The sequence below is a fragment of the Chanodichthys erythropterus genome, chromosome 15, assembly GCF_024489055.1.
Source record: "Chanodichthys erythropterus isolate Z2021 chromosome 15, ASM2448905v1, whole genome shotgun sequence".
NCBI classification, from domain to species: domain Eukaryota; kingdom Metazoa; phylum Chordata; class Actinopteri; order Cypriniformes; family Xenocyprididae; genus Chanodichthys; species Chanodichthys erythropterus.
Window position 1 is genome coordinate 31,230,623 of NC_090235.1, and position 27,308 is coordinate 31,257,930.

The 27,308-nt window shown below is 36.6% G+C and overlaps 2 protein-coding genes across 6 annotated transcripts; both read right to left on the reverse strand.

Moving 5' to 3' along the window:
- Positions 1-4,447: 4,447 nt before the first annotated feature.
- On the reverse strand, positions 4,448-17,204 carry mtx1b (metaxin 1b). Its single transcript, XM_067412363.1, has 8 exons — positions 17,104-17,204; positions 10,745-10,814; positions 10,321-10,400; positions 8,426-8,518; positions 7,413-7,595; positions 6,122-6,198; positions 5,865-6,022; positions 4,448-4,973 (listed from the first exon to the last, which is right to left on the reverse strand). Exons 1-8 carry the CDS (start codon positions 17,182-17,184, stop codon positions 4,762-4,764), a joined length of 954 nt encoding a protein of 317 aa, XP_067268464.1. The 5' UTR covers positions 17,185-17,204; the 3' UTR covers positions 4,448-4,761.
- A 791-nt stretch (positions 17,205-17,995) lies between these two features.
- On the reverse strand, positions 17,996-26,981 carry LOC137037907 (uncharacterized). Of its 5 annotated transcripts, none has more exons than XM_067412298.1 (14): positions 26,406-26,981; positions 26,101-26,254; positions 25,553-25,787; positions 24,363-24,642; positions 23,986-24,240; positions 22,906-23,092; positions 22,553-22,795; positions 22,267-22,438; positions 20,105-20,244; positions 19,564-19,747; positions 19,257-19,365; positions 18,962-19,000; positions 18,742-18,866; positions 17,996-18,525 (listed from the first exon to the last, which is right to left on the reverse strand). In XM_067412298.1, the coding sequence occupies exons 1-10, from the start codon at positions 26,748-26,750 to the stop codon at positions 19,629-19,631; spliced, it is 2,130 nt and encodes a 709-aa protein (XP_067268399.1). In that variant the 5' UTR covers positions 26,751-26,981; the 3' UTR covers positions 17,996-18,525; positions 18,742-18,866; positions 18,962-19,000; positions 19,257-19,365; positions 19,564-19,628. The 5 variants fall into 5 exon arrangements, with proteins under 5 accessions (XP_067268399.1, XP_067268401.1, XP_067268402.1 ...); XM_067412300.1 differs by lacking the exon at positions 18,962-19,000 and adding an exon at positions 19,001-19,077; XM_067412301.1 differs by lacking the exon at positions 18,962-19,000.
- Positions 26,982-27,308: the final 327 nt, after the last annotated feature.

A 27,308-nucleotide genomic window follows, 5' to 3' on the forward strand; every position in this document is an offset into this window, starting at 1 on the left:
CAACTAACAGTCATCTGGAGGACAAATTATGCTAAGGCCTTTCAGAACTTTTTTCATTATGGATAGCCTATGGAAAAAAAAAAAAATGAAAGAATACATATGACTTCACCATTTTCACAATTTCACGTTTTTGTAGTTTACACAGAGACGATAACGATCATTTTTCAAAAACGTGCACTTTGTAACAGTTTAAAAGTTTCGTTTTTAGGTCCCCAAAATGCCTTGTCAAGTAAATTAACAGCTTTCAGTTGACGGTGTGTCATGTAAACGAGTTCTATTATTTATGGAATACAACTTTTCAATCATGTCAAAAATAGTTTAAACCCCTGCCACTTCACTGGTTCAACAAAACTGGGGTGCGTTTCCCAAAAGCATCGTTGGTGAACCATGGTCGTAAGTCCCATTGAACTCTAATGGCAACGACGGAATTTGCGACCATAGTTCGCTTCGGGAAACGCGCCCCTGAGCGTGACCTTGGTTGATCCACCCTAATGGTAGCAATAATGAGTATTTCTAATGAAATTTGATTTGAAACACTCTCACATATAAAACACATACACCTCAAAAACCCATGGGAAGTAGGAGGCAGCAGTTTTCAACTAAATCTTAAACTTGATGCTAAACAGCAGCATAATTAGAACAAGACTACTGAAAGAATTTTGATCAAGATATGTCTGAAGATCATAAAACAAATGATAAAGTTAAACACATGCAAGCTGTGTAAACAACCATCTACATTCTATGTTAATCTACACACCTGAAAAAATGACCTGGAAACTGTATGCTTTGTTGTTATAACCATTAAACGCTGCTTCAAAGTACACTTATGTTGATTTTTTAAAAATTATTATTTATGGACCAGATGTCTATGTCTTAAACAAAACATCATGTCATTAAATGTGGAATCCTGTCATGACTGACATTGAAGTTGTTTTGTAGAAATTTTGAGAAGTTTTAACCCTGTGAGGTATAGCGTAGATCTGGCCTCAAGCAACAAAACGAATGACCCCACTGTGCTTTGGGTTTCCGGTGAGATATTGGGATTGGGAAGACCAGCTGTATAATGGCCAGAGTCTCCAACTTAACTGCAATGTTTGGCATGAAATAATAAAGTTCTCGTCAGCAGTTCTCTCGAGAGCTCTGAAATCTGGATGATTTATAAAACTTTGCATCTTGAGTGGTCAAAGAGCTCCAAGATGGTTGGATTAAGATAAGAAGTCTGTGACAAGTTTACTCTGCAATGTGTTGGAAATGTTAATAGTTTGACAGTATGTTTAGTCTGCAGGACAGCATACCAGGTCACTGCACCAAATTATAGTGTTAGTGATAAAGCACAACAGTGCAGCTGTTAATGTTGCCTTTATTCTGTATTTCTAATTTTGGAGCTGGTAACAGTTTCCATGAGGATGAATATATGGTGTACAGTATACAAGCATGAATATGGATTGCTACGTTGTACAGTTAAAGAGTTAGTTCACCCAAAAATTATCCAATGATTTACTCACCCCCAAGCCATCCTAGGTGTATATCTTCTTTCAGACAAACACTATCAGAGATATATTTAAAAAATATATATCCTTGCTTCTCTACTCTAAGCTTTAGAATGGTTGATTTGAAGCAAAAAAAAAAAAAAAAATGCATCCTTTCATCATAAAAGCAATCCATATGGCTCCAGGGGGGTTAATAAAGGCCTTCTGAAGCTAAGCGATGGGATTTTGTAAGAAAAATATCCATATTTAAACCTTGTTTAACTATAATAACTAGCTTCCGGCAAACAGCTGTATGCATCGATTTGCGGCGGAAGAGTAACCTCTGACATAAAGCATGACATAATGACGAACACAGAAGCGCAGAGGACAGAGCAAAACAAAACACTGGTCACAAATTAGAAGTCTAAAACGATAATTTTTAAAGAGAAATGTTGGAGGATTTCAGTATAAAAGAAAAGGAGCTTGAGTTTGTTGCCCAGCCCTAATTGTTTGAACCGCGAGAGGCATCTAAGCTTACAATACTCCTACGTTGCGTTAGGGGGTTACTCATTTGCTGCGTCGACTTGCGCAGTATGTGTACGCTTGTCCACTGGAAGCTAGTTAATTTGAATTTATAAAGTTTTAAATATGGATATTTTTCTTACAAAAATGCATTGCTTCACTTCAAAAGGCCTTTATTAACCCCCTGGAGCCATATGGATTTTATTTTATAATGGACTTTATCACTACCATCATAAATCTTGGAAGAGCAAGTATAATTTTAAATATATCTCCGATTGTGTTCATCTGAAAGAAGATCATATACACCTAGGATGGCTTGAAGGTGAGTAAATCATGGGATAATTTTCATTTTTGGGTGAACCATCCCTTTAAAAATGGAGCATAGACCAATTTGCTGATAAGTGCATTTACATACATACCGCTGATAACTCCCAAAAATCAGTCTATTGAATAATCCCATTGTCCTGCTTTACATGCAAACTAATAACCTTATGTAACCTAGGTAAAACTCACTCCCCTGATCTCAAGAGGCGCACTAGAGACAGACGCTAGAAGCTGCGGTCTTTAGCATCCTTGTTAACGTGCCTGCATCCCATGCCAGAAACGCCGGTCCGAAACCTGCTTGGAATTGGGCAGGTAGAACCGGAGGGGTTTCATTGGTGCCGTGACCCGGATGGGAGTAACGTTTAGGGGGGGTGAGTGTAAAGGAGGCCAGCTAGTAAGAGCTGTGTGGGTAAAAACTGCACTCCCCTGATCTCAAAAGGCACACTAGCGACAGACACTAGAAGCTGCAGTCTTTAGTGTCCTTGTTAACGCACCCCCCTCCCATGCCAGAAAGGCCAGTTCGAATCCTGCTCGGAGCCGAGTGAGTTGCAAGTAACAAGAATTTAAATTCACAAATCAGGTTATTCCCCAGTAAGCCTAATCATTTGGGTATCTGACTGGGTATTCCATTTGTTATGCGAGATGTGATGTTTACTTCAGCTGTATGAGATGAGAACACATTTTTATAATTTCTTAGGACAAGAGTTGGAGTTTGCAATATATTTCCTCCTCCCCTAACATAAAATGCTCACTCTGTCTAGATGTGCTTAAATTCACAGTAAGGACGCTTTTCTGTTACATATATACAATGTAGGTTAAAGGGATAGTTCACCCAAAAATGAAAATTTTGTCATCACTTAATCACCCTCAAGTTGTTCCAAACCTGTATAAAATTTCTTTGTTATACCGGACACAAAGAAAGATATTTGGAAGAATGTTTGTAACCAAACAGATCTCGCCCCCATTGACTACCATAGTATGTATTTATCCTACTATGGTAGTCAATGGGGGTCGAGATCTGCTTGGTTACTGAAATTTTTCCAAATATTTTCTTTTGTGTACGGCAGAACAAAGAAATTTATACAGGTTTGGAACAACTTGAGGGTGAGTAAACAGAATTTTCATTTTTGGGTGAACTATCCCTTTAAAGGTGCCCTAGATTCAAAAATTGAACCCCCCCAATATTTGCATATGTCAGCCCATGTTCAACGCATTACACAAGGGCAGTCAGTATTAATGTCTGGATCTATGCAAGCAAGGACAAAGCGAAAAATGGCAGATGGAGCAATCATAACTGACATGATCATTGATATCATGATATATTTAGTGATGTTTGTAAATTGTCTTTCTAAATGTTTCGTTAACATGTTGCTAATGTACTGTTAAATGTGGTTAAAGTTACCATCGTTTCTTACTGTAATCACAGAGACAAGAGAGCCGTCGCTATTTTCATTTTTAAACACTTGCAGTCTGTATAATGCATAAACAACTTAATTCTTTATAAATCCCTCCAATAATGTGTAATGTTAGCTTTAGCCACGGAGCACTATCAAACTCATTCAGAATCAAATGTAACATCCAAATAAATACCATACTTGCGCGATTAGACATGCTGCATGATGAACACTTTGTAAAGATCCATTTTGAGGGTTATATTAGCTGTGTGAACTTTGTTTATGGTGTTTAAGGCAAGCGCAAACTCTTTGGGCGTGGAGCACGAGATTTAAAGGGGCCACGTACCCTGAATCGGCACATTTATAATGATAGACAGTAAAACAAATTTATAAAAAAAACTATGGGGTATTTTGAGCTGAAACTTTACAGACACATTCAGGGGACACTTAAGACTTATATTACAGCTTTTGAAAACATGTTCTTCGGCACCTGTAATGTGTTTACATGCTGGGCAAAATCAGGGTAAGGGCCTAAAATCTAGCTGTGTCGATCGGTTTATGCAAAAAAAAACAACAAAAAAAAACAGTAAAACCATTTACATGACCACATGCATTGTCAGCTTATTAAACATTATCATGTTAATAAGTAAGATCTTATATGTAAACGTGCTTAATGTTTTCCAGGTTTTTTGACGTGGTATCTTTACTTGAATGCAGACCAAGAGATAAAACAGAGAGATATCTTTTAATGACCTGAAAATCAAAATTCCTGTCTGTGCAAGACCTGACAAAATTTTACAGATTATTGGAGAATAACTATTATAGTAACAATTATATTAACAATAATTAAAATAAAAAGGAAAAGCACCAATACGGGGCTCGCTTGAGGCTACATCAAGTGAGCGATTCTGGCAGAGCGCACTCATGTATGATGAGAGATTAAAAAGAACTGAGGTAATATGTGCAGCTCTGCTCTGAATGGCAGGTGAGCTAGAATGTGCCTGTCCCTAGTGGCACCCATCCCCCTTTTCCCTTTGCATTTAGTCCTGTATTTAGTCCTCCTCTTCTTCATCCTCATCATCATGGCTAGAGTTCTTCAGCTGTGGCCGCTCACGTTTGATCGTAACAATCCCAGTGAGGATGGCGTAACCCAGCATGGCTCCCACAGCAAACAAAACAGAAAGAATCTGGTTACGGCGCTTGTGGGGCTCATTGTCGATGTCGTTGCTATCAGGCTGAACATGAATCTTTCGACCTGGTGCCTCTGAAAAAGGGGAAGGTAAAATTTAATGTGGTTAGTTTCAGCAAAAAAGGTTAATGTTGATTTGAGTCCTCTTTAAGTAAACCAAACTTAGACCCCTTTAATGGACCAAAAATTGAACAGAAATAAAAAGAACCCAGTTCTCTTTGCATTTACACTGTCAGAGGTCATAAAAGGAGGCTCAAATCTATTTAGTTTACTTTCCATTCCCATCAATGTTTTTATAGCCTTATGAAAATAAATTAAAATATTAATTATGAAGCATTACACACACACACACACACACACACACACACACATATATATACATACATACAACTAAAAATAATTATTATTAATTTATGTTAACCATTTTAAAATTAAAAATGATTAAATTTCAATATCATTGTTATTAATAATGACAAAATTAAGGGACGTTTATGGTACTATTATTCATATAATATATACATGAATAATAATACCAAAATAACCCTTTAGTTTTTCATATGATTATTATTAATAATAATTTGTATTATTATTCATTTAAATTAACAATTTACAATAAATTATTAATTTGTATTATTATTGTTGTTGTTAATACTTGTAATTTAATATAATATAATATAATATAATATAATATAATATAATATAATATAATATAATATAATATAATATAATATAATATAATATAATATAATGCCTACCACATATAACAATAATAACAACAGCAACAACAACAATGTATTATTAATCATTTAATTTAACCATATTAAATTAAATCACAAGTTAATCTTTGGTATTATTATTTGTATTAGATTCATAATATTTATAAACTACTACTACTACTATTAATATTAATATTAATAACAAGAAGAAGAAGAAGAAGAGATCACAATTTAATAAAACAATATCCACCTCGTGAATCAGAGGGGAAGTAGAGTACTAGGATGTTGGAGCAGTACTGCTGCAGGTTGTTGAGAGAGCTGAGGTGCTGCTGGAGCTTTCCATTAGGAAGTTTGATCTTCAAAAGAGGAGCCAGGTGTGCAAACACATACGCATCCAGCGATGAGGGACTGAAAGCACATGAAACATCATGGTCACATATGCACATTCTCTCACACAAACACATACATGCACAAATTATGCAATTACACACAATTGGTGTTGCTTACGAGTCTCCAAAGAAGAATTTTTGTGACCCCAGTCTCTGCGATAGAAGGGTCATACATTCAAATGCATCGCGATAAAGCTACAAAGCAGAAACACAAATATTAAGTTTCAATCAATCAAAACTGCAAGTATATCTGTTTTTGCTCATAATTCAAAATTAATTATAGTTTTTTTTCCCATACACTAGCCTTCCTCTAAACCCACCAAAGCAGTGATAACATGAAGACATGTTGCTATGGCAATGAGTCATCTGATCTGACCCAATTCTTTCTATGTTGTGTAAACATGACAGAGATACTGCACAATTGTCCAGGAGTGTGTTTGAAACAAATGCAGACCCACCAAGAGACTGTCAAAAACAAAGCCCACATATAGAAGTTCTCATGGTTTGAATGTAACAGCTTATATTGAGCTAAAAGAATCTCTTAATCACATAAATGTGGATAAGCTTTTATTTTAGCATACAATATACCTTTACTGCATAGATTAGTGTTAAACTACACTATTAAATAGAGAAAGCATTTTAGAAAGGTTGTATTTACCTGTTGTCCAAATTTTTTGTGGAAAAATGTGATGCATTATGTTTTTCCAGAATTCTTTGATAAATAGAAAGTTCAAAAGAACAGCATTTTTTTTTTTTTAATAGAAATAATTAAAAGGTTAGTTCACCCAAAAATTCTGTCAGTACAAACCCGCAAGACATTCGTTCATCTTCAGGACACAAATGAAGGTCTTTTTAATAAAATTTTTGTCCCTTCATTGACAGTCTACGCAACTACCATTTTCAAGCCCCAAGAAAGGTAATAAAGACATCATTAAAGTAATCCATGTGACTCTAATGGTTTAACCTCAATTTCATGAAGCGACGCAAGTGCTTAGTTTGCACAAAAAAATAAAAAATATTTACAAAATACATAGTACAAAATAGTTTTTACTACATTTCTGAGGCTTGAAAGTAGTAGTTGTGTAGGCTGTCAATGGACAGAAACCTCTCTGATTTCATTAAAAAGATCTTCATTTGTGTTCCGAAGATGAACAAGTCTTACAGGTTTGAAATTACATGAGGATGAGTAATTAATGACAGAATTTATTTCTAGGTGAACCAACCCATTCATTTCTAAAAAAATTTTTTTTTTTTTTTAAATCTTACTGATCCCATACCTCATACCTTTCTTTTAAACATTTCCTTCCTTATAAAAGTGTATGACATCAAGAAGATTTTAAATTTTAATTTATAGAAAAAGAACATTTCAACAGAACTAAAAACTTCAGGTTTTATTCTTCCCCTCTCACCTCTTTCTCCAGCTGTTCACCGGGCTCCAGGACTGGGTCTCCCCTCACGAGTCTCAACTTCTCCAACTGCTGGCTGTGAATGCGGTTGGGTAGCAGGAAGTTGAGAGGGAAGGGGATGTTTTCTGCATACCAGCATCGTGTAACATCCACATAGTTTTTCGAATCTATCCACAGTGTGTAGACCTACCCAGACAGAATGGTTCAGGGACATATGAAGTTTCTCAGAATTCCAATTAAGTTCCACTAAAACTGTTAAAAACAGGATGTGCAGCACATCGGTAAACATGATTGGACTGAATCGCGTTATTCATATGGAATAGTTTTACTATCTCTTTATGAAGCGTCAAAGTGGTAGTTGCAAAAGCAGTCAATGGACGGACAGACATCTCTCAGATTTCATCAAAAAGATCTTCATTTGTGTTCCGAAGATGAACGAAAATCTTACAAGTTTGGAACGACATGAGGGCGAGTAATTAATTTTTTGGGGGTAAACTAACCCTTTAAGACGCTCGCTAAACACTTTGTAAACTTATGTATTTCTATGTGTCTAGGACAGTTGTTCATTCAACCAAATTTAAATTAGGCTTTTCACTTCGTCTTTGCTCTAGGTTAAGCCACGATTCAATTTGAAAAGCATTAGCAAAACAAACACTGCTGCATTTTATGCAACTTCCATAATTAATCATACATTTTAATACTGCCTGGTTTGTTGGGTCGGATTGCTTTCTTTCAACAAGCAAACCACTCTAGATTTTGCTTTTAAATGGGCCGAGACAATGGCTGCATTTCTCAAAAGCATCATAAGCCACCAATGGTCTCTATGATCAACTTGGCTCATGGCACTTTTGAAAAATGCAGCACACCTCGTTCAAGCAATCTCAGACTGATTTTTATGCCCAGATATGCCTAAACGAACTCAACAAAGGAAGAAAACCTGCCAGGTTCCGAAACAAATGCTTCAAACGAGCCGGGTGTGAAAACGCCCTTATTGTCTTTTGCAGCTCTCTCCTCACCAGTGCAGGTAGCAGTTTCTCCTCCAGTAGAGAGACAAAGGCAAGCGTATCTGCACCCTCCTTTGCTGATAGGTCATAGTCTGCGTTGTACTTCTGAAACACAAGAGACAGACAATTATTTAACTGCAATTTTCAAAAGCACTCATCACATTTGCATTGAATGTGTTCATCTGTAAGGGTGAAATAAGTGACTAACAATCAAAGCAGCAGCTGCAGTACAACCGCAGTTGTTAATGTGACTGTTAACAGTGAATCTAACTGACCGTGATGTGTTGAGACATCTCTGAATGTCTACCACGTTGCCAAAAACTCTCTCAAGGATTAAATGGATAAGATAAGTAAAGGTTAAGCAATAAAATTAGCCAATTTCAAGAGTTCTTTCATGGGAGTAACTCAGACATGCTGTGCATGCTCTTAGTTCACCACTAACAAGCTATAAAGGCTCATGCCATACCCAACCGCCTTTACAACACAAACCAGAAGCTGTTATTGGGAGACCGTTCTCAGTCTCACGACAGCTACAACAATATGACCAACAAAGTCAAAAATAATCTCAACTATTTTATTTGTCAACCTGTCAGGATACTCTTTTAAAATTTCCTGCAAATATTTGTCACATTTGTCTAGCAGATTAAGTTTTTACTCCATGTTTCATATCCAGGGTTAATTTTTTTTTTTTTTTTTTTAACAAATGTGCCAGATTTTTCCATTAGGATTTTTCAATAATCATTTTACTTAGATTTTTGGATGGATTTCCATTTGTATGTCAGGTAAAAATCTTTTGAATTATATTATCATTAGCATACAGATGTATTCAGTAGTGTAAAAAATGGGTGAGGGTTATATTATCAAATAAGAGTGTCAGTGGACCGACTGATGTCATTAAGCTAGTTTTTTCTCTGCATAAACTAGCAGCAATGAATTATATATTATATAATATATATAATATATATAATAATACCATTTAAGATTGGTAAGATGTTTTTCTCTTATACTCACTCAGGATATATTTGATCAAAATACAGTACAAACAACAATATTGTAAATATTACAATTTAAAATAACCGTTTCTTATTTGAATATACTGTAAAATGTAGTATTCCTGTTATGGCAAAGCTGAGCCATTATTCAGTGTTCAGTGTCACATGATCCTTCAGAAATCATTCTAATATACTGATTTGATGCTTAAAAAAACATTTCTTATTATCAATATTAAAAACAGTTGTGCTGATTAATATTTTTCTGGAAACTATGATTTTATTATTTTTCTTTGATGAATAGAAAGTTTAATACAACAGCATTTATTTGAAATAGAAATCTTTATAAATCCTTAATATGCGTTTACTTAATATATAATATGTTTGTCTTTTAACAGATCTATAAAATGTCTTTACTATCACTTTCAGTTCAGTATCACTTTGTTGTATCTTTGTGGAATAAATGTATTCATGTCATTTAAAAAAAAAAAAAATCCTATCGACCCCACATTTTTGAACGGTGTTGTAAGTTATGTTAGATATATCTGGTTATGTTTCCAGGTCTAACTCCAGATGTCATAAACAACTTCCTTTTAAAAAAAGTTTCAGAACAGCTGTCTTTACATCACTCAACACCCTTTCACAATCTACTTAGCATCTGCTCATAAACTGGTTCAAGGAAAATCCTTCACCTGTTTTCTGAGGATGCAGATCTTGATTTAGATGCTGAGGAGCTTTAGGGTCTAATCCTCACCTGTTGACTGTGTATGTATGTATGTATGTATGTATGTGTGTATGTGTGTATGTGTGTGTGTGTGTGTGTGTGTGTGTGTGTGTGTGTGTGTGTGTGTGTGAGAGAGAGAGAGAGAGAGAGTGAGAGAGTGAGAGAGAGAGTGTTCAGGTCAATAGGCCATTCACCTGTTTCCGGAGATGAATGATGATCTTACTGGGTTGGGAGATGCTTCCTTCTTCCCTAGTCTTCAAAGCAGGCAGAGTACCTGTTGGAGGAGGAAATAACTCACAAGTTAACCCCTACTGGAGAAAACTGCTTTAAATTTAACACCTTAAGTGTTAGCGTATTTAAACCTAAGACTCCGCGCACAGGGTTCCAAAAATCAGTGGAGGCTTGACACATTGACCTATGAACTGTTGAACTCTGACCCAAACTGAAAGAGGGTGTAATGAGGACTCTAAGGTTCCCTCGTACAGCACATAAATAACCTGTCATTCAGTCTTCAGTCCTTGGCAGTAGCTCACTTTAACAGCTTGATGTATCAGATGACCATTGAAGTCTGACATAATTCTGGCAGAATTTTGGTTTCTGCACTGCAGGTAATCTCACCTGTAGGGCTTCTCCATGGGTTGGTGATTTTGTGAACTTTGAGAGGAGCACCAGCAAACTTTGCATAGGCCTCAGAGAGGGAGAAAAAAAGAACATGGAATTAACTCAGTTATCATTCATGCAAAGATAAACAGAGCACAACAGTTGAGTTCTGGAAGTAAAATCCCAATTATTTATCCACAGAGAATTTTTTTTCATATAAACATGAGTAGTTCTTACAAATTATGATAACCATTTGTAAATTATCTGGTCCTTGGAGAAGCAATCATTATGCTGTAATTAGTAAAAAAAATTCAAACATATTCTTAACATAAAAATGTTCATATAAACATACAAGATGCTATAATTTATAACATTATAGGCTATATATGAACAGTTAGTGTTTTTATTAAAGTAGTTTTTTATCCTTTACTTTTTGTCCTTAATTTATATTCTTAATTATTTTTTTAATTTAATTTTCATATTTTTCATTTTAGCTTAAGTTTTAATATTTTGGTTGTGTGTATGTAATTTGTACTATTTTTTAATTGTCTATATAGTTTTTATTAATTTAATTTTTTTTTTAAATTTTTCTATTTTATTTTTAATAGTATTACATCAAGTTAAATTTATTGAAAATGAGAGAAAATTTGAAATTTTGCCTTTGATGACAAAATGCGTTAAATTTTGTTTAATTATTTCCTCTCAATTAGTGTTTATTTAACTTCAAGTAACACTTTTTTTTTTAGTTTTAGTTTACTACAATAACCCTGGTGTGGATCGCATTTTTAATGTATTGAACATAAAATGAATGTCATGTAATTGACCCTAATATAAGTAAGCAATAAGGTACAAGACTGCTGTGCTGTATCGTGAATAAGTCACGGCTGAACGGCGTTGTTAGGCACAACCTGAGGCGGAGCGCCTGCAACCCCTTCAGTCGTGACTTATTCACGATACAGCACTAAAACGGTTACCACACAATGCAAATATTAAAGCCAAAAATATGTATCAATGCAACTTTCATGAAGTAAACTTTCACTAAAGCCTTCCTTCTGCTGAAATAAATAGTCCCTCACTGTGAGCAGCAACAGGAGTTACATTATTATGCCATTAGATGGCGGCAAAGACCGTCTTTATGAGTGTGTCAGTCAGTAGCGAAGACTTTTACATTGAAAAGACTAAATTGTTGTGAACACGGAACAAGACGCAACTGACAAATGCTTGGACTAGTGTAATCAGTCATGGGAAAACCCCTTAACTGTTAAAAGGACAAGATAATACGTCAGACATTTAAACATTTTTTATTATAAACATAGGACTGACCTGAAGGAAAATGCTAAATCTGAATGCAGGTAATAAACTCGCTCACTTGATCTTTTTTTCACAATACTCTTCTACATAATACAGTAAGCTTCAATGAACAATATAAATTGAGAACAGTTTATGTTGCTAAGAGTGGTTGCTAAGGGTGTTGTGTAGTGATACACAGAACCGTTGGGTGAAGCGGTCATAGCCGTGTTTTATCGTGAACAAAACACAGCTATTGACCAATCAGAATCAGGGACAGGAACTAAGCGTTTTATAATATGTATTATGGCACAGGTGGAATGCTGTATTGACCAGTTAGCAAACCCAAGCTATGCATTTGATGAAAAAAAGCTATATTAATTTATAATATTAAAAAAATAGCAAGCCTGTCATTGCGTCCTCAAATGAGTTGAAATTTCATATAGATGAGTAATAGTAGGGCTGATCATCTGAGCATTGCTACATTGCTATTGAGACATTTCTGTGGGGCTCAACGGTTAAGTCACTAATTATGCCGTCCAAAAATGTGCTGACTTGAGTTAGTGTCTGGGAGGGTCTTGTGTTTGCCAATGGGGGAGATCAAATTCTGGACTCACTCCAAGTCCTGTTAGTAAACAAAATTTTGCAGTCAGCTGCATTAAATTGAACATGAACATGGCAATTATAACTCTCACACATTTATGAAAGTCTGAGCAAAGACGAAGGTAAGGAGAAAATATCAGATCAGAGAGAACTGATGTAGTCGCTCTTATTTCCAACCAGTCACAAAACTACCATTAAAGAACATCAAACAGCAGCGCTGCCGCTCTGTAAATTCCAGTGTGGTTTGTGGCTCTTGACTGCCGTGCTGAGATGGTATTTAGCAGGAAAAGAATTCATTGTGTTATCTTTTCTTTGTTTATGGAAAACTAAGAGAGTACAAGTGTAATAGCATGTTTGTAACAGAAATGAATTGTGTATCCAAAATACAAGACGAGATGGGACAATAAAAATTTAAACCAGTAATGCTAGACAAGCTCACATAAACATAACATCTTTAAGATTACGAGTTGCATGGCTGCAAGCACCGCTGGTAACATGAGAAGTGCCCCGAGAAAGCGTCTGGATGCAGTTAAAGCAATGCTCATGTCTTTCAATCTCACACACAAGCCAGCTGCCCCACCTATATCCATGAGCTACTGGTCTTAAAACCTTCATTCATGTTTTTTTTAACATCGTCTGCACATTTATATGCATACATTTGCGGTCTGACTCTGAGCCAATGGTTCTCTGAATGTCTGAAATTTGAAATTTCACACTCCAAGTAGGTGGTTCCTTTAAATTTTTTGTGCCTTATGCCTGTATTTTATTAATATTTTATTTGTGTTTCACTTTCCATCTGAATTCTGACTTGTGATGCAGCCTGAATCATAATCGCACCTTGTTCTTTCATTGGCCAGAGGAGAACTGGCCGCCCAACTGACCCTGGTTTATCTCAAGGTTTTTTTTCTTTCTCCATTCTGTCACCTGATGGAGTTTGGGTCTCTTGCTTGCATAGTTGGGGACACTTAACATTCAATAATATTACTGATCTGACTGTACTGACGCTGTTGTATGAGATCTGAACTAAGCCGGATGATGACATCACTGTTTACTGAACTGAGCTGGGCAATGACATCACTGTTTACTGCAGAACTGCTTATAGAATAAATTAATTTAATAATTGATGATATTTACAACAGAACTGAATTAACACTGATTTCATCCAAACAACAGCTGAAATGCATCATGCATCACTGTAAAGCTGCTTTGAAACAATCTATATTGTATAAAGCGCTATATAAATAAAAGTCACTTTACTTAACTTTTAGTTCTTTTTGTACATCAAGTCAAACTCAAAAATATGGCATAGCCTGGGAAAGATAAATTTTTGTATACAAAAACAGCTGGATGGAACGGAATGGAACAGAATGCAGGGGTTTCAAAGCATGTTTAGAGTGCTATTTATAGTCATCACACACTCTCATAGGTATATTACATTTTGGTGAATTGGTGGCAAATTCGTATAATCTCATCTGTATGTTTCCATACAATATGCTTATGTCCCAGTGAGGGTTAAGGTTGAGGGGTGGACCTTCATGCTTAGTCAAGAAAGCATTTAAGAATTGTGCGGTGTCAAAAATCTACTGAAAAACAAGTAAGTATATTTAAACATACTATAACATTAACATACTATAAAATTAAAAGACATTTCCTTTAAATGTATAACACAGCTTTTTAATGAGGCAACAAACAATATATGATATAGAATCTTGTTCTGTCCTTTCTTTGCGCAAAAGTATTATAATATAAAAGGCTCCAGTTCAGAGCGGCACAAAGCGTTTATGCGCATCCCGTGTGCAGAATGATGTGCTTGAAGCAACACACAGCACGCAGCGTCTTCTTGTTGGAAAGTTCAAAGCACAACGGGAAAAGATATTAGCTATGTTTCCATCCAAAGTTGCAAATTTAACTTGTGTGCAAATTTGGAATATCGCATAAATCATTTGCGAATAAAGCAGTTTTCATCCAGTGAGTCGAAGAGAACAAAATAGTCACTTCCAGATAATTTGGGCTAAATATCATGAAAAAAAAATGGAAGTTGCTGCAGAAGCAGCGACTGTATTTAATAATTTTATTATAGAATAAATTAGTTGTGCCTCAGAGTGACCAAACCAGCATTTCAGATGTTGTAAGATCGCAATAAGATCGGACCATTGGTAAGCCCAGTTAAGCTGTCCTATCGCAGTCTTTTTTGATGCGCATCAAGAAATGTATTCTATAAAAGTGCTTCCATCATAGTTTTAGTCATGTTTTCAATATAGCATGAAAATTATCCACATTAGGTGAGCGCATACGTTTTTTTTATGCGCATTTTTAGAATTTATGTGCATCTTTGCATTTCCATCCAGCATTTTTTTTAAACATCCCAAAATGCGCATAAAAATAGGTGAATTGAAACATTCTGTACGCAGTTGACGCAGTGAACACAGTTCAGTGCTTCCGTGTTTATGTCCGAACAGGAGCAGCACAATGCATGCGTGTGATGCTGCCGCAGGAGCCGGCCAATACTGAGCCGTTGTTCTGACGTATTTTTTTTTATATTTAGACTGGAAACAAGACAAAAATGCTAAATAAGAGAAGCATTTTTTGCAGTGAAACCAGTTCAGGCAAAATGTATTCAACACTAGTGTTGTGACCGACTAGATTTGTTCCATTACTTGATTTGTATAATTGCCTAGTTACATATAGGCAGTTAATTCATAGTGAAACAGTCATTGAATTTATTTCAATGTTACACGATCAAAAAGAAACCACAGAATGAATAAACAGCAGGATCACTATTATCACTCTCACTGCATGGCCATTCAGGTTGAAAATAGGTTTCAGTTATTATCCTTGTTCTGAAGTTTCATTTTTATTTTTTCTGTCATTTTCGAGAAACATGAGAACTTCTCGGTTAGTGTTTGTTTTTGAGTTTAGGGAGTTTGGATATCTGCACTAAGGGACCCTTCACTGCCTAGCATACACAAACTGTTGGCTGTTTAGACAGCTGTGCCGGACAGGCAGATAATCCTGTTTTTCTCTACTATCATCCACACAGAGTAGTATACACAAACAAAGACAAGTGATAATAGACACACATGGCCACTGCATGCCATTACTGACATCTTCTTTCTTTCTTGTAAAACAATGGGAGTTTTATAGTAGATGTGAAAACTCAGCATCTCTCCTTTTAAGAGAGGGGTATGTGTATGTGTGTCCTTTTAAGAGAGGGGTATGTGTATGTGTGTCCTTTTAAGAGAGGGGTATGTGTATGTGTGTCCTTTTAAGAGAGGGGTATGTGTATATGTGTGTGTGTGTGTGTGTGTGTCTGTCAGAAGGGGGTGGGGGCCTTGTGGGGGTTAAGTAATGTTATTAATGATGCTTAAAGAGATAGATCACACAAAAATGAAAATTCTGTCATCATTTACTCACCCTCAAGTTGTTCCAAACCTGTATAAATTTGTTTCTTCTGCTGAACACAAAATAAGATATTTTAAAGAATATAGGGTAACCTGTATGTTTGGGGAAAATACTATGCAAGTCAATGGGGCCCATCAACTGTTTGGTTACCGTCAATCTTCAAAATATCTTCTTTCGTGTTTAGCACAGTGTTAATTACGTTGACAAATAATTTATATCATAATTTGTCAACGACATTTTTTCACGGACGAAAACGAGACGATGACTAAATAAAAATGTGTTTCGAATTACTAAAACTATGACTAAAATCTACTCTTAACTTTCGTCAAAGAATAAAAACGAGACAAAAAGGAAAGAGGGGGACAATTTGGGAAGATATCCAGTCAGGACTGCTGTCCTGTGTGGAAGGTGCGCACATTTGAAGTGTAAAGTACTGAATTTTGCCCTTTTGTGTCTTTTTGCACTTCAACGGTCAAAAACCATCCGCTTTGGCAAGCAAAGTACAGTTGGGTGAACAAACAGTTTGGGGAATATCAGATGTACCTATATCAGTGTATAGGATCTGTGTATTGTTAGAGAAATGCTTTATGCATTACAATTTAACTAAATTAGATTTTAGTCGACTAAATCTACTGTAGATTTAGTTGACTAAAACTAGACTAAAATTAAAACAATTTCTGATGACTAAAATATGACTAAAAAATGAAGACTGACTAAAACTAAAATCAAAATTTGCTGTCAAAATTAACACTGGTTTAGCAGAAGAAAGAAATTCATGCAGGTTTACAACAACTTGAGGGTGAGTAAATGATGACAGATTTTTCCTTTTTGGGTGAACTGTCCCTTTAAATTACTGTAATTGTTAACCACTGAACCAACAGGAAAGGTTTGACATATGAAATAGTTTAAAGTATGAACGCATAAACGTGTGATTTTGGCACCATCAATCACGCGTGCTGTAAAGTCACCTCCCATTTCTCCTGAGAACCGACACACACAAGTACAACACATTTACGACAAATACTGCAAAACGTAAAACAGAGGAAACTAATGTGATATCCAGTCAACCAATGTGTTTTTCTTACCAGCACGGTTAAACACTCGACATCTACTGAAGGTAATCCATAGTCGCCTTTCCAACAGAACAACTCCAAGGGAGCAGCCATATTTGAGAGACTTTTAAGTGACTTTTCACCTGGAAGTACTGCGCTCTATGGTTACTACTGGCAACTGTAAGTTGATGTGTGGTACCACAAGTTTATATTTAAATTATGTATTTTGTATGATGTCTTTTCAACCACTTATTAAAGCAATAAACGCTAAACACTCCTTGCTTATTACTAGTATAAAACGGCAAAACGACACCAATCCAATAGACAGCACGTGAGGCAGTTTTATATCAATGATACAATATTCCTCCAGTTGTTGATATATAAACATTTCAACGGTGGCTGTAGCTAACATGAAAGATTTATTCAAAAGACTGACATTTAGATGTTAAAGTCCGTGTAAAGCTATATTAAATATGTCGCGTTTGTCACACCACAGAAAAATGTATCAACCACCCAGTCAAATTTGAATAAAAAAAAAACGCCAAGTAAATTAAATAAATAAATAATTAATTAAAAATAATCAAAATATTAATGCTGAATGTGTAGAAATTACATTTGTGTTGATCAAATGGCATGCCTTTCAAAAACTGACAAGGTTTAGGACACAAGAACCAAGTTACACAGTTTATGCAATCATATTTGTTATGTTGATTAATGTATACCTGAATTTGTGTATAATTACGTGAGGGTTCAATACGTTACAGTATCTTGAGCATCAATGCACAAGGAAAACAATATAATTTGCTTTAAAAAGGCAAACAAAGCATAATGATGTTGCACTAATAATAAACGGCTTGCATTTATATGGTGCTTTTATATACAAAGATGATCAGCATTCTGGAATATAAAAATGCATTTACTTTAATAACAGCAAGAGGGTGAGGTAGAAACATACAAGTTTAAAAACTAAGGCATCATCAGCGTTTTTTGCATCTCTGGTTAAGAGCAGGCATCTTGGTGCTTAACACCACTTTCGCTAAAGCGCAAAGCAGTACATACATAAGGTGGTTTGAAAGATCCACAAATAAATATAATTCAACACATACAATAGCCTATGAATACAGACCAATAACTGAGGCATCTGTGTGCATCCCTAATCTTCCTGAGCCACATCCACTGTCATGACTAGTTACAAACAAAGAACAGCTCATTCTGCAGCTGTCCTTCTCAACCTATACAATTAACCATCACAGACTTCTTTTTAATCAATAGCATAAGAAATCACTGGATGAGTAGTCATTCTGAAAAATTAGCTCTATGGTTATGAAAATTCACAGGAAATGAAAAGAAAAAACTTGTCTATGTTCTTGTCCATCTATACAGCCAAAATGATTTGAGGCAGACTGCAGGTTGATGAATCAAACTGTCATCTTCTGGAGTCCCGTTCTGTAAGAGCTGACAAAAATGGAGAGGAAAAATAAGACTATTTGTTTTGAAAAAACAGCCTTAATCAACTCTTTTCTAAGCATATTCTAAGCAGACAGATAAACTCCTCGACAAATGACAGGTGTATTCTCTTCTTTATTGAGACATATCCTTAAAAAAAATGTCGACAGAGTAAAACTGGAAGAAAATAACAAGCATATTTTTCAGGCTATGGCACATTATTACATTTATAGCACCACCAGCTGGTGAGAATGATTCTGTCAGCACAGGTGTTCTTCTACAAAGACACCAGATATTGATAACAACTCCACAGTGTCAGTTATCATCACAATTATCAGACAGAAGATCACCTACCAAAAAAAAAAAGAAAAACCTAGATAAATATAAAATTATCACGTGACATGATATTTTGTTGTTATTTTGTCATTATAGTCATGCTTGCTACCTGGCCTACAAATGTTTTGTTTCCTGGTGCTGAGGTTACCTGGGAAAGCACAACAGGATTGTCATAGTTTCTTGTGTTATGCTCCGTATATCAGGAGTACCTGATGAAGATGGGAACTACACAGGCTTTAAACCTCCCATTTAAATTTAAAAAGTCTTTTTATTTTGTAATTGTTTGGTAATGTCTTATGCACACAATTATTTATTCAATACACTTTCAATACATTTCATAAAAGTCTTGGACTTCTGTAAATCAGTTTTTGAGTAATGACATGTTTGTATGTTCTACAACTTACCATTCTGAAATGGAGGCTGGTGGGGCTCTAGTGCAGGGATGGACTGAGGCAGGAAATAAGTCACAGGAACACAGAGGCATTCAGATATGCTAGAGGAAGACACCAACAACTGCACATGGGGAAAAACACTGGTGTCAAATCTGGACTATCATGTCCATATAATCGAACAGTACGTTGATAATGTAATTGTAATTATCACAACAAACGTAATGTAGTGTATATATTACCCAAATAACAAAAGTTTGAGTAAGAGTCAGAACAGTACAATAGTATGGCTGATTGATTAGAAAAGGATTTGTAAGGTCACCATGTATAGGAGCTGTTCCCATCCAACCTGGACACATGGCTAGCAATTGCATCTGATTTCTCAGGTCAATCGTACTGTGAACACAGGAATCCAGGAACAGCCACGGCTTTCATCTCAGCCACAAAGGGAGCAGGGTCATGGATAACCTCGTTAAAGAGGAGGTCCGTAAGCTCAGTCACATATTCTAAAACACAGGAGAGAGCATATAGCATATATAATAGTCAACATTTGAAGTGGATCTTTCATCAAAGTTGTCCTTAAGCCTTCTTCTTAGGACAACTTTTTCATATGCTCTCAACTGTTGACAAAATTGCAATAGAAATTGTGTGTTTACTGCTTGTTTAGAATTTGGTCATGCTGGCAAATGTGCTACACCTTGTCACTCAGGTGGTGCCAAAATCTCACCAGCAGGGGAAAAACGTAAATGCAAATACGTAAATAAACACGTGTTTATTTGTTTATTTACGTAAATATGTAAAAAAACAAAAATCATGCATATATTAGTATGGAGATACTGACGGACAATTGAGAATTAACTAACCAGTAGTATATTTGGTCTTCACCATGGACACAACCCTCTTGGACTTGGGAAATTTAATTTGGAGCTGCAGTTCTCCTGCTGCAATCCTCGCTTGGGTATGTCCAGAATTTTCATTGAAATGCAACACGGCCAGGTAAAGTCTGAAATGAGAAAGATTTGTATGGGATTACGCCAACATAGTTACACCTAGGCATGGTATCAAATTTTCAGGTTGCTATAATTCCTGAAGCTTTTATCACAGTATAAGGTATTATCATGATACTGAAATAAGTTACAAAAAAAAGTGTTGTCACTATAACGGTTTTAATAACTTTTTTCTTATAACAAAAAGAACTCTGAACATTTAAATACAACAAAACAATGCACAAAACATTTGTTAAAGTAAACAAAATGTTTCACACAGATTAAACTGAATTATAAAGTTATTATTCTTTATTAAAGGTGCCCTAGATTGTTTTTTTACAAGATGTAATATAAGTCTAAGGTGTCCCCTGAATGTGTCTGAAGTTTCAGCTCAAAATACCCCATTGATTTTTTTTTATTAGATTTTTTTAACTTTTTAACTATGCACTGATTTTTTCAGCACGGCCCCTTTAAGAGATGCGTTCCCTCTGCCCCACGAGCTCTCGACTATACATTGCATAAACAAAGTTTACACAGCTAATATAATATGTGAGTAAAGTATTTATTTAGATGGTTACGTTTGATTCTGTGTGAGTTTGAGGCTATGCTCTTTGGCTAACGTCTAATTCTACACTGTTGGAGAGATTTATAAAGAATGATGTTGTGTTTATGAATTATACAGACTGCACGTGTTTAAAAATGAAAATAGCAACGACTCTCGTCTCCGTGAATACGGTAAGAAACGATGGTAACTTTAACCACATTTAACAGTACATTAGCAACATTCTAATGAAACATTTAGAAAGACAATTTACAAATATCACTAAAAATATCATGATATCATTGATCATGTCAGTTATTATTGCTCCATCTGCCATTTTTCGCTGTTGTTCTTGCTTGCTTACCTTGTCTGTGCAGATCCAGACGTTAATACTGCCTTTCCTTGTCTAATGCGTTGAATGGGCTGGCATTATGCAAATATTGGGGTCATACATATTAATGATCCCGGCTGTTACGTAACAGTCGGTGTTATGTTGAGATCCGAGTATTTTCCGGAAGTCTTTTAAACAAATGAGATTTACATAAGAAGGAGGAAACAATGGAGTTTGAAACTCAATGTATGTCTTTTCCATGTACTGAACACTTGTTATTCAACTATGCCGAGGTAAATTCAAATTCTGATTCTAGGGCACCTTTAACATTAGTTAAATATCATTATTCATGTTAGCTAAGGTCCACTGAATAATTTTAATAATGCATTATTGTTGAAATGTTGACGTTAACTAATATTAATAAATGCCTTAGAAGTATTTTCCATTGTCAGTTTATGATAACTAATGAATTAGTAATGGAGCCTTATTGTAAAGGGTTACTTCCCTTCTCTCTCTACCAATGTCGCTCTAATCTGTTAAAGGTGCCCTAGAATGAAAAATTGAATTTATCTTGGCATAGTTAAATAACAAGAGTTCAGAACATGGAAATGACATACAGTGAGTCTCAAACACCGTTGTTTCCTCCTCCTTATATAAATCTCATTTGTTTAAAAGACCTCAGAAGAACAGGTGAATCTCAACATAACACAGACTGTTACGGAACAGTCGGGGTGTACGCCCCCAATATTTGCATATGCCAGCCCATGATCCCAACATTATGAAAGGCATTAGGCAAGGGCAGAACGTCTGGAGCAGCACAGCCGCTTTTTTTTTTTTGTTGTTTATGCACTGTTTAAGGCAAGCGCGAGCTCCATGGGCGGAGAGCACAAGCAATTAAAGGGCCAGCAGCCCTGAATCGGCGCAATTCTAATGATGCCCCAAAATAGGCAGTTAAAAATTAATTTTAAAAAATCTATGGGGTATTTTGAGCTGAAACTTCACAGACACATTTAGGGGACACCTTAGACTTATATTACATCTTGTAAAAAAACATTCGATGGCACCTTTAACATGGGCACCAAAATGAAAAGCTTCTGCAACGCACACACACTGCTCATGTACACAGTGTGGCTCGGCCATTGACAACATGATTACTATACAATTTACCTGCAGAGCATCCCTAAGTATGAGAAAGCCACGTTTTTTGGTGCGAACTGAAGAATCACGCTGTGGAACCTCTCCAAAGCAGATGTTTGGTAGAGAGGGCTAAGCTTTTTCACATCACCAAGAACACGCTTGGTCATTAGCACCTTCTCAAGCTTGTAGGAGGCCTTTGTTGCTAGAGAGGGACAGAGGATAACCAATACACAAAAGATGATAAGTACATAGCAGCTTGAGATTAAATTACAGGATTATAATTAAATGACATAATTGCTATTGAATAGTGGCGTACCAGGCTTCAGCCACTTGTTTTTATCAAAAGAAGGAGGGTGGAGGCACTTGGGGAAGAGTGGATTTTCATGCACATGCACATTCTGGATGTGGTTGAGAAGTGATGTCCATTTTGCCACGGTTTCGTCTCCACTGGATGAACCAGATGCTGACCAGTAGAGATGATTTTTGATGCTCTTTTGCCACATTTTGATCTTGTTGCAGTCCTTCTTCTTGGAGATGGCATCCAACTTCTTGGTGAGTGCTGAGAAGAGTTAAAAAAGATGAAATACATTTGTTCTACAGTGGGTGTTAATGTTGCACAGAATTAGCTGTGCTACAAATAATCAAACTACATTTTCAAAATTATCCTACCTTTACATAAATGCCATACATCATAAAAGTGGGCAATGTCTGGTTTCTGTTCCCGGACAAACTTTTGAACCTGGGTGTGTCGGTCTGTCACCAGGGAAGCTACTTTGACACCAGATCTTTCAAGAAATTCTAGACTCCGGATAAGCCCTTCCTTTTCCATACAGATACTGCTTCCCACTTCTTTGCTCTGTGGATCATAAACAGACATAACATTTATTTAAGTACAGATTTCAAAACTCTGAAATCTATGGTGCGTTCACACTTGTAGTTTGGTTCGTTTGGTTCATTTGGTCCAGACCAAAGAAAAAAAAAAAAAAAAAATTTAGTCCTGGTCCGATTAGCGTTCAGATTGGCAATTTTATCACCGAACCAAAAGATACCGAACCTAAAGGCACAGAGATACATTCACAACGTGATTGGTCGGATTTTATGACGTATTGCCTATTTTGAGACGGAACTTACTAAACATCCAAAACAATGTTGTGTGCTGAGGTAAATGCGCTCGTTGTGTGTGTAGCTGTCCGTAGCCTGCATGTGATGGTATTTTGGCCAGCTGGAAACTCGTGAAGAGTTTATAAAATGTGTAAAGTAGTCAAAACAGCGGGGAGTATCCCTCCGTCACACACACAAACAATCTGCTGTGTGGAGACGCGCGTCTGATGTCTGTGATGGGCAAACTCGCGTCTATGACGAGAAAAACCGACATGCGTGAGGATTCTGTCCATTTTAGAATCTCATCTTCCTGTTTATGGTTCGGTTACATGTCTTTGGTCGGTGTTGCGTTCATATATCATTCGAACCGCACCAGAGTTCGTTTGGAAGCGGACCGAGACCCATCTTTTCAGTGGTCTCGGTCCGCTTGTTTGGTGCGCACCAGGGTTCGGATGGCAGCGTTCACATATGTTCAAATGAACCGCACTAACCGAGCAATCGCACCAGGGTTCGTTTTAATCGAACCAAACATGACAAGTGTGAACTCACCCCTAATTACTCAAAAATGTCCCAAGAGTTTCCCTGGCAAATACCTGGTCTGCCTATTTGGTTGAGGTCCCCATTTTCTAGTTTTTATAATCTATTTACCTGTACGAGCTGGATATCAACAATTTTGTTTGTGCTGAGATCCATCATGGAATATGAGCCATACTTTGCGCAATAGCCTGGACTGTCGGCTCTCATATCACCACCAAGAGATACAGTTTCACACCGTTTTAGTCCCTCAAGCAGGTCGGTCTGGTGTGATCGCCATTTATGCAGCACTGACGGCAGAATGTAGTTATACACATGATTTCGATGTGCCATTCTGGTGAAGGTTCTCACATGCATTGCATTGAGCACCTGTAATGTCAAATCAGAAAGTAAAGTCTGTAACTGTTCATAGCATGTACTACATCCCACTGCAGCACTGTGGGATGCGCTGGCCCTAAACTTTTTTATATTATGTCATTATTTTAACAAACCTTGTTAGTCTGGATGAAAGAAGAGCCCGTGTAGTAGACAGCAGCTGATAGGTGCAGATTCCCTGCTGGAGAGCTGCCCAGAAGTGGTTGACTCTTCCACTGTCTGGTGTATGAACAACTCTGGTGGAGGCACTTCTGGGTCACAGAAAGGAATGTTCCTTTTACAAATGTGACTACTTTGCAGACACTTGAGCAGGTGGGGCAGATTTTAAAAAGCTCAAGCAGGCAATCCTCGTATACTAAGTATTTCACCATGTCCTGCGGTGTCTTGGTTGGTGCTCTGTTGACAAAGAAAACCACAAAAAAGGTGTATTGGTAAAGCTGCAGTCTGTAAGTTGCCTCTTCGTCGCCATCTCTGTTCAAAACCCGCATTTGCAGTTATTTGTGGAATTAGTTTTTTTATGACGTGATGTAATGACACAAAGATAAATGGCGGCATGCTCGAATTTCCTGCAGAATCCCACCAGTACCACCCAAATTAGAAAACATTATGACAAGCTTACTGTTGTGAATCGGGCTAAGGAGATAGTTTTGAACTCTGGCTGGTTATGTACTTGTTTAAAAATTTATTTTGGATCATTTTTAACCAAAAAAAAAGGACAGCAGCTTTATAAAAAAAAAAAAAAAAGGATATAAATTATTTCTAATTTCTCACCTTCATAGTAAAATGACAATCTCACATCAGCATCAAATCAAATAATGTTGAGGAAGAGATTTTTCCAATAGACCGTTTTCACCAATCAATATCAATGCACCAATATCTTACATCCTGCAAAGTGTCTCATTTTTTAATAATACATTTTTTTTTTTTTTAAACATGTATATTTATAACACTAAACTTAATTTATATTATGCATCAAATTACAAAACTAGTCAACGCTGCTGTGAGGGTGTTTCTAATACAGCGGCTATGGGAGTGACGGTAAAAATGACTCTTTCTCTCTTCTGATTGCTGTTATTAATCACTCTCTATTTTTTCCATCTTTTTTAAAGTTTCGAAAACACTATCGTAGAGTTTTTCTTTTGCTATTTGCGCAAATGGAACAAAAAATATATATTTAATGAAGTCTCTCATTCACCGCTATAAAAGTTTACCCAACTACGACGACTTCTGCTTCTGAGAAAGCCGGAAATGTGAAAAGAGCCTATTATGTCTAATTAACAAAGAGCTACAAAGAAATTTAACTTACTGTTCACTGGTGGTGTCAACCAATTCAGACATGCTGGGGATGTAAGTGGAGTCATCGGGATCTGCCATGTTGAAACCATTTACAGATTCCTGAAAAGAGGGAAACTCCAAGAGAGGACGCTTTGACAGTCTATCAGGTGATACAGCTTTCCGCTTAAGTGGAGTTGAACAGAGCGGAGAAAGCTTGGATGTGGTGTTGCCCACAGCAACGCTTGTGGCTACCATAGCTTGAGAACCTGGAAAATATATATATATGCAAATAAGGATAGTAATAAGAGCTCTTTACTTGCAAGATTTCAAACAGGAGGACACGTGACATTCTGTCTTGCACTATCAGAATATTATCACACTGGAAGTCTAGTCTAACCTTACTGTGTGTTCAATGACTAATGAATAAGTTGTAGGTTCTTACCACAGCAGTAACATCAGTGTGAGGTGCATTTCATGAGTGTGACAGGAGTGTTTTCTATATTGTGCATACCTAGAATCTGTCTGTTAACACCACAGACATTCAAAAAGACAAACTAAAAACTTGACCTCTCAACATACCTGTATTCTTTCCGCTGCTTAGTGTTCTTTTAGACAGTTGTGTTTCCACAGTCCTTTCCCCCTCAAAGTGGTCTGTCTGACATCCAACTTCTCTGGTGACTTTCTGCATGTTATCACACCGGCACTTTGTCTCTCTTGTGGTTGGAAGAGAGTGCTTTGTGAACAGATAACAGTTGAAATTACTTAAAAGTCTAATGAGTCGAACATACTGATGCATATAAACAAAAGAATCACGTTCGGGATGCAAAATTTAGTAGAGTTACTGAGGACTACCTATTATAACATAAGCAGACAAGGCAACTTACCCTCATTGGTGGGCACGTACTGCCGACTGTGGCACCAGATGTCGGCGGGACAGGAGGATGAAGACCGGGACGGAAGATAGTCGGTTCGGCCCCATTCACCAGTAACAGCGGATTATCAGTGAATCCCAGTTGTCTCCGATGAAAGTTTGTAAAACTATCCGGTGTAAAATGTTCACTGCAGAGGCGGGTGTTGGTGGTGATCTTCAGCTCTCCATCAATGTGGCGCTTCACAAAATTAATCCACCTCTTCTTGATATCATCGTTTTTAGGAAGTTTAAATAAGGAGACCGAGCTGCTTTGTACATTTTCGCAACCAGGTATTATGCATTTACGTGTCGAAGGCATAACTACTAGCTAGCTGAACGGGCGAGCTACTAATGCTAATGTTTTCTAGTGTTGGGGGAGGAGCCATGATCAGAGGCTGCAGTGCGTCATCGAGCCATGATTTCACAAGTACAGGTCCGCCCAAAATAACCTGAAAACAAAATAGTGAAACAGTACTACATAGTTCAGTCTTTGTAACGTGTTTTCAGCAGTACATTTCTAACATTTATGTGTTTAGAAACAAATCTCTGAATTGCCTTTACAAGGACTTGAGTAAAATTGAAAGTGTAATATAGTGCATAAACGACAATTATTATTATTACTATTATTTTGAATTTCATGAATTTGAAAGCAGAAAGCTTATTGGGGGGACTGGCTGATGTCCAGTATTACATTTATGATTGTGTTATATACGGCTATGAACAGCAGAGGGAGCCAATGTTTCGTTCAACCCAAAAATGCCCTGATCTTTTGCTCCAGTAGGAGGCGCTGTTGTTCTCTGTGGCAGCAGCAGATCACGTTAAATGGTCTCTTGGGTCAAAACCTTTTACAGTCTATGGTCAAAACTAAGGATAGTGA

Coding starts and splice junctions, on each gene's coding strand:
- mtx1b (XM_067412363.1), bottom strand. CDS start 17,184: ATGGCTGCTCCCTTGGAGTTGTTCTGTTGGAAAGGCGACTATGGATTA. Junction 10,401..10,744: donor CCCATGGAGAAGCCCTACAG/GTGAGATTACCT, acceptor CTCCTCCAACAG/GTACTCTGCCTGCTTTGAAG. Junction 8,519..10,320: donor TCATTCATCTCCGGAAACAG/GTGAATGGCCTA, acceptor CTTGTGTTTCAG/AAGTACAACGCAGACTATGA.
- LOC137037907 (XM_067412297.1), bottom strand. CDS start 26,750: ATGCCTTCGACACGTAAATGCATAATACCTGGTTGCGAAAATGTACAA. Junction 26,255..26,405: donor GTACGTGCCCACCAATGAGG/GTAAGTTGCCTT, acceptor CTGTTCACAAAG/CACTCTCTTCCAACCACAAG. Junction 19,748..20,104: donor GAAGACCAAATATACTACTG/GTTAGTTAATTC, acceptor CCTGTGTTTTAG/AATATGTGACTGAGCTTACG.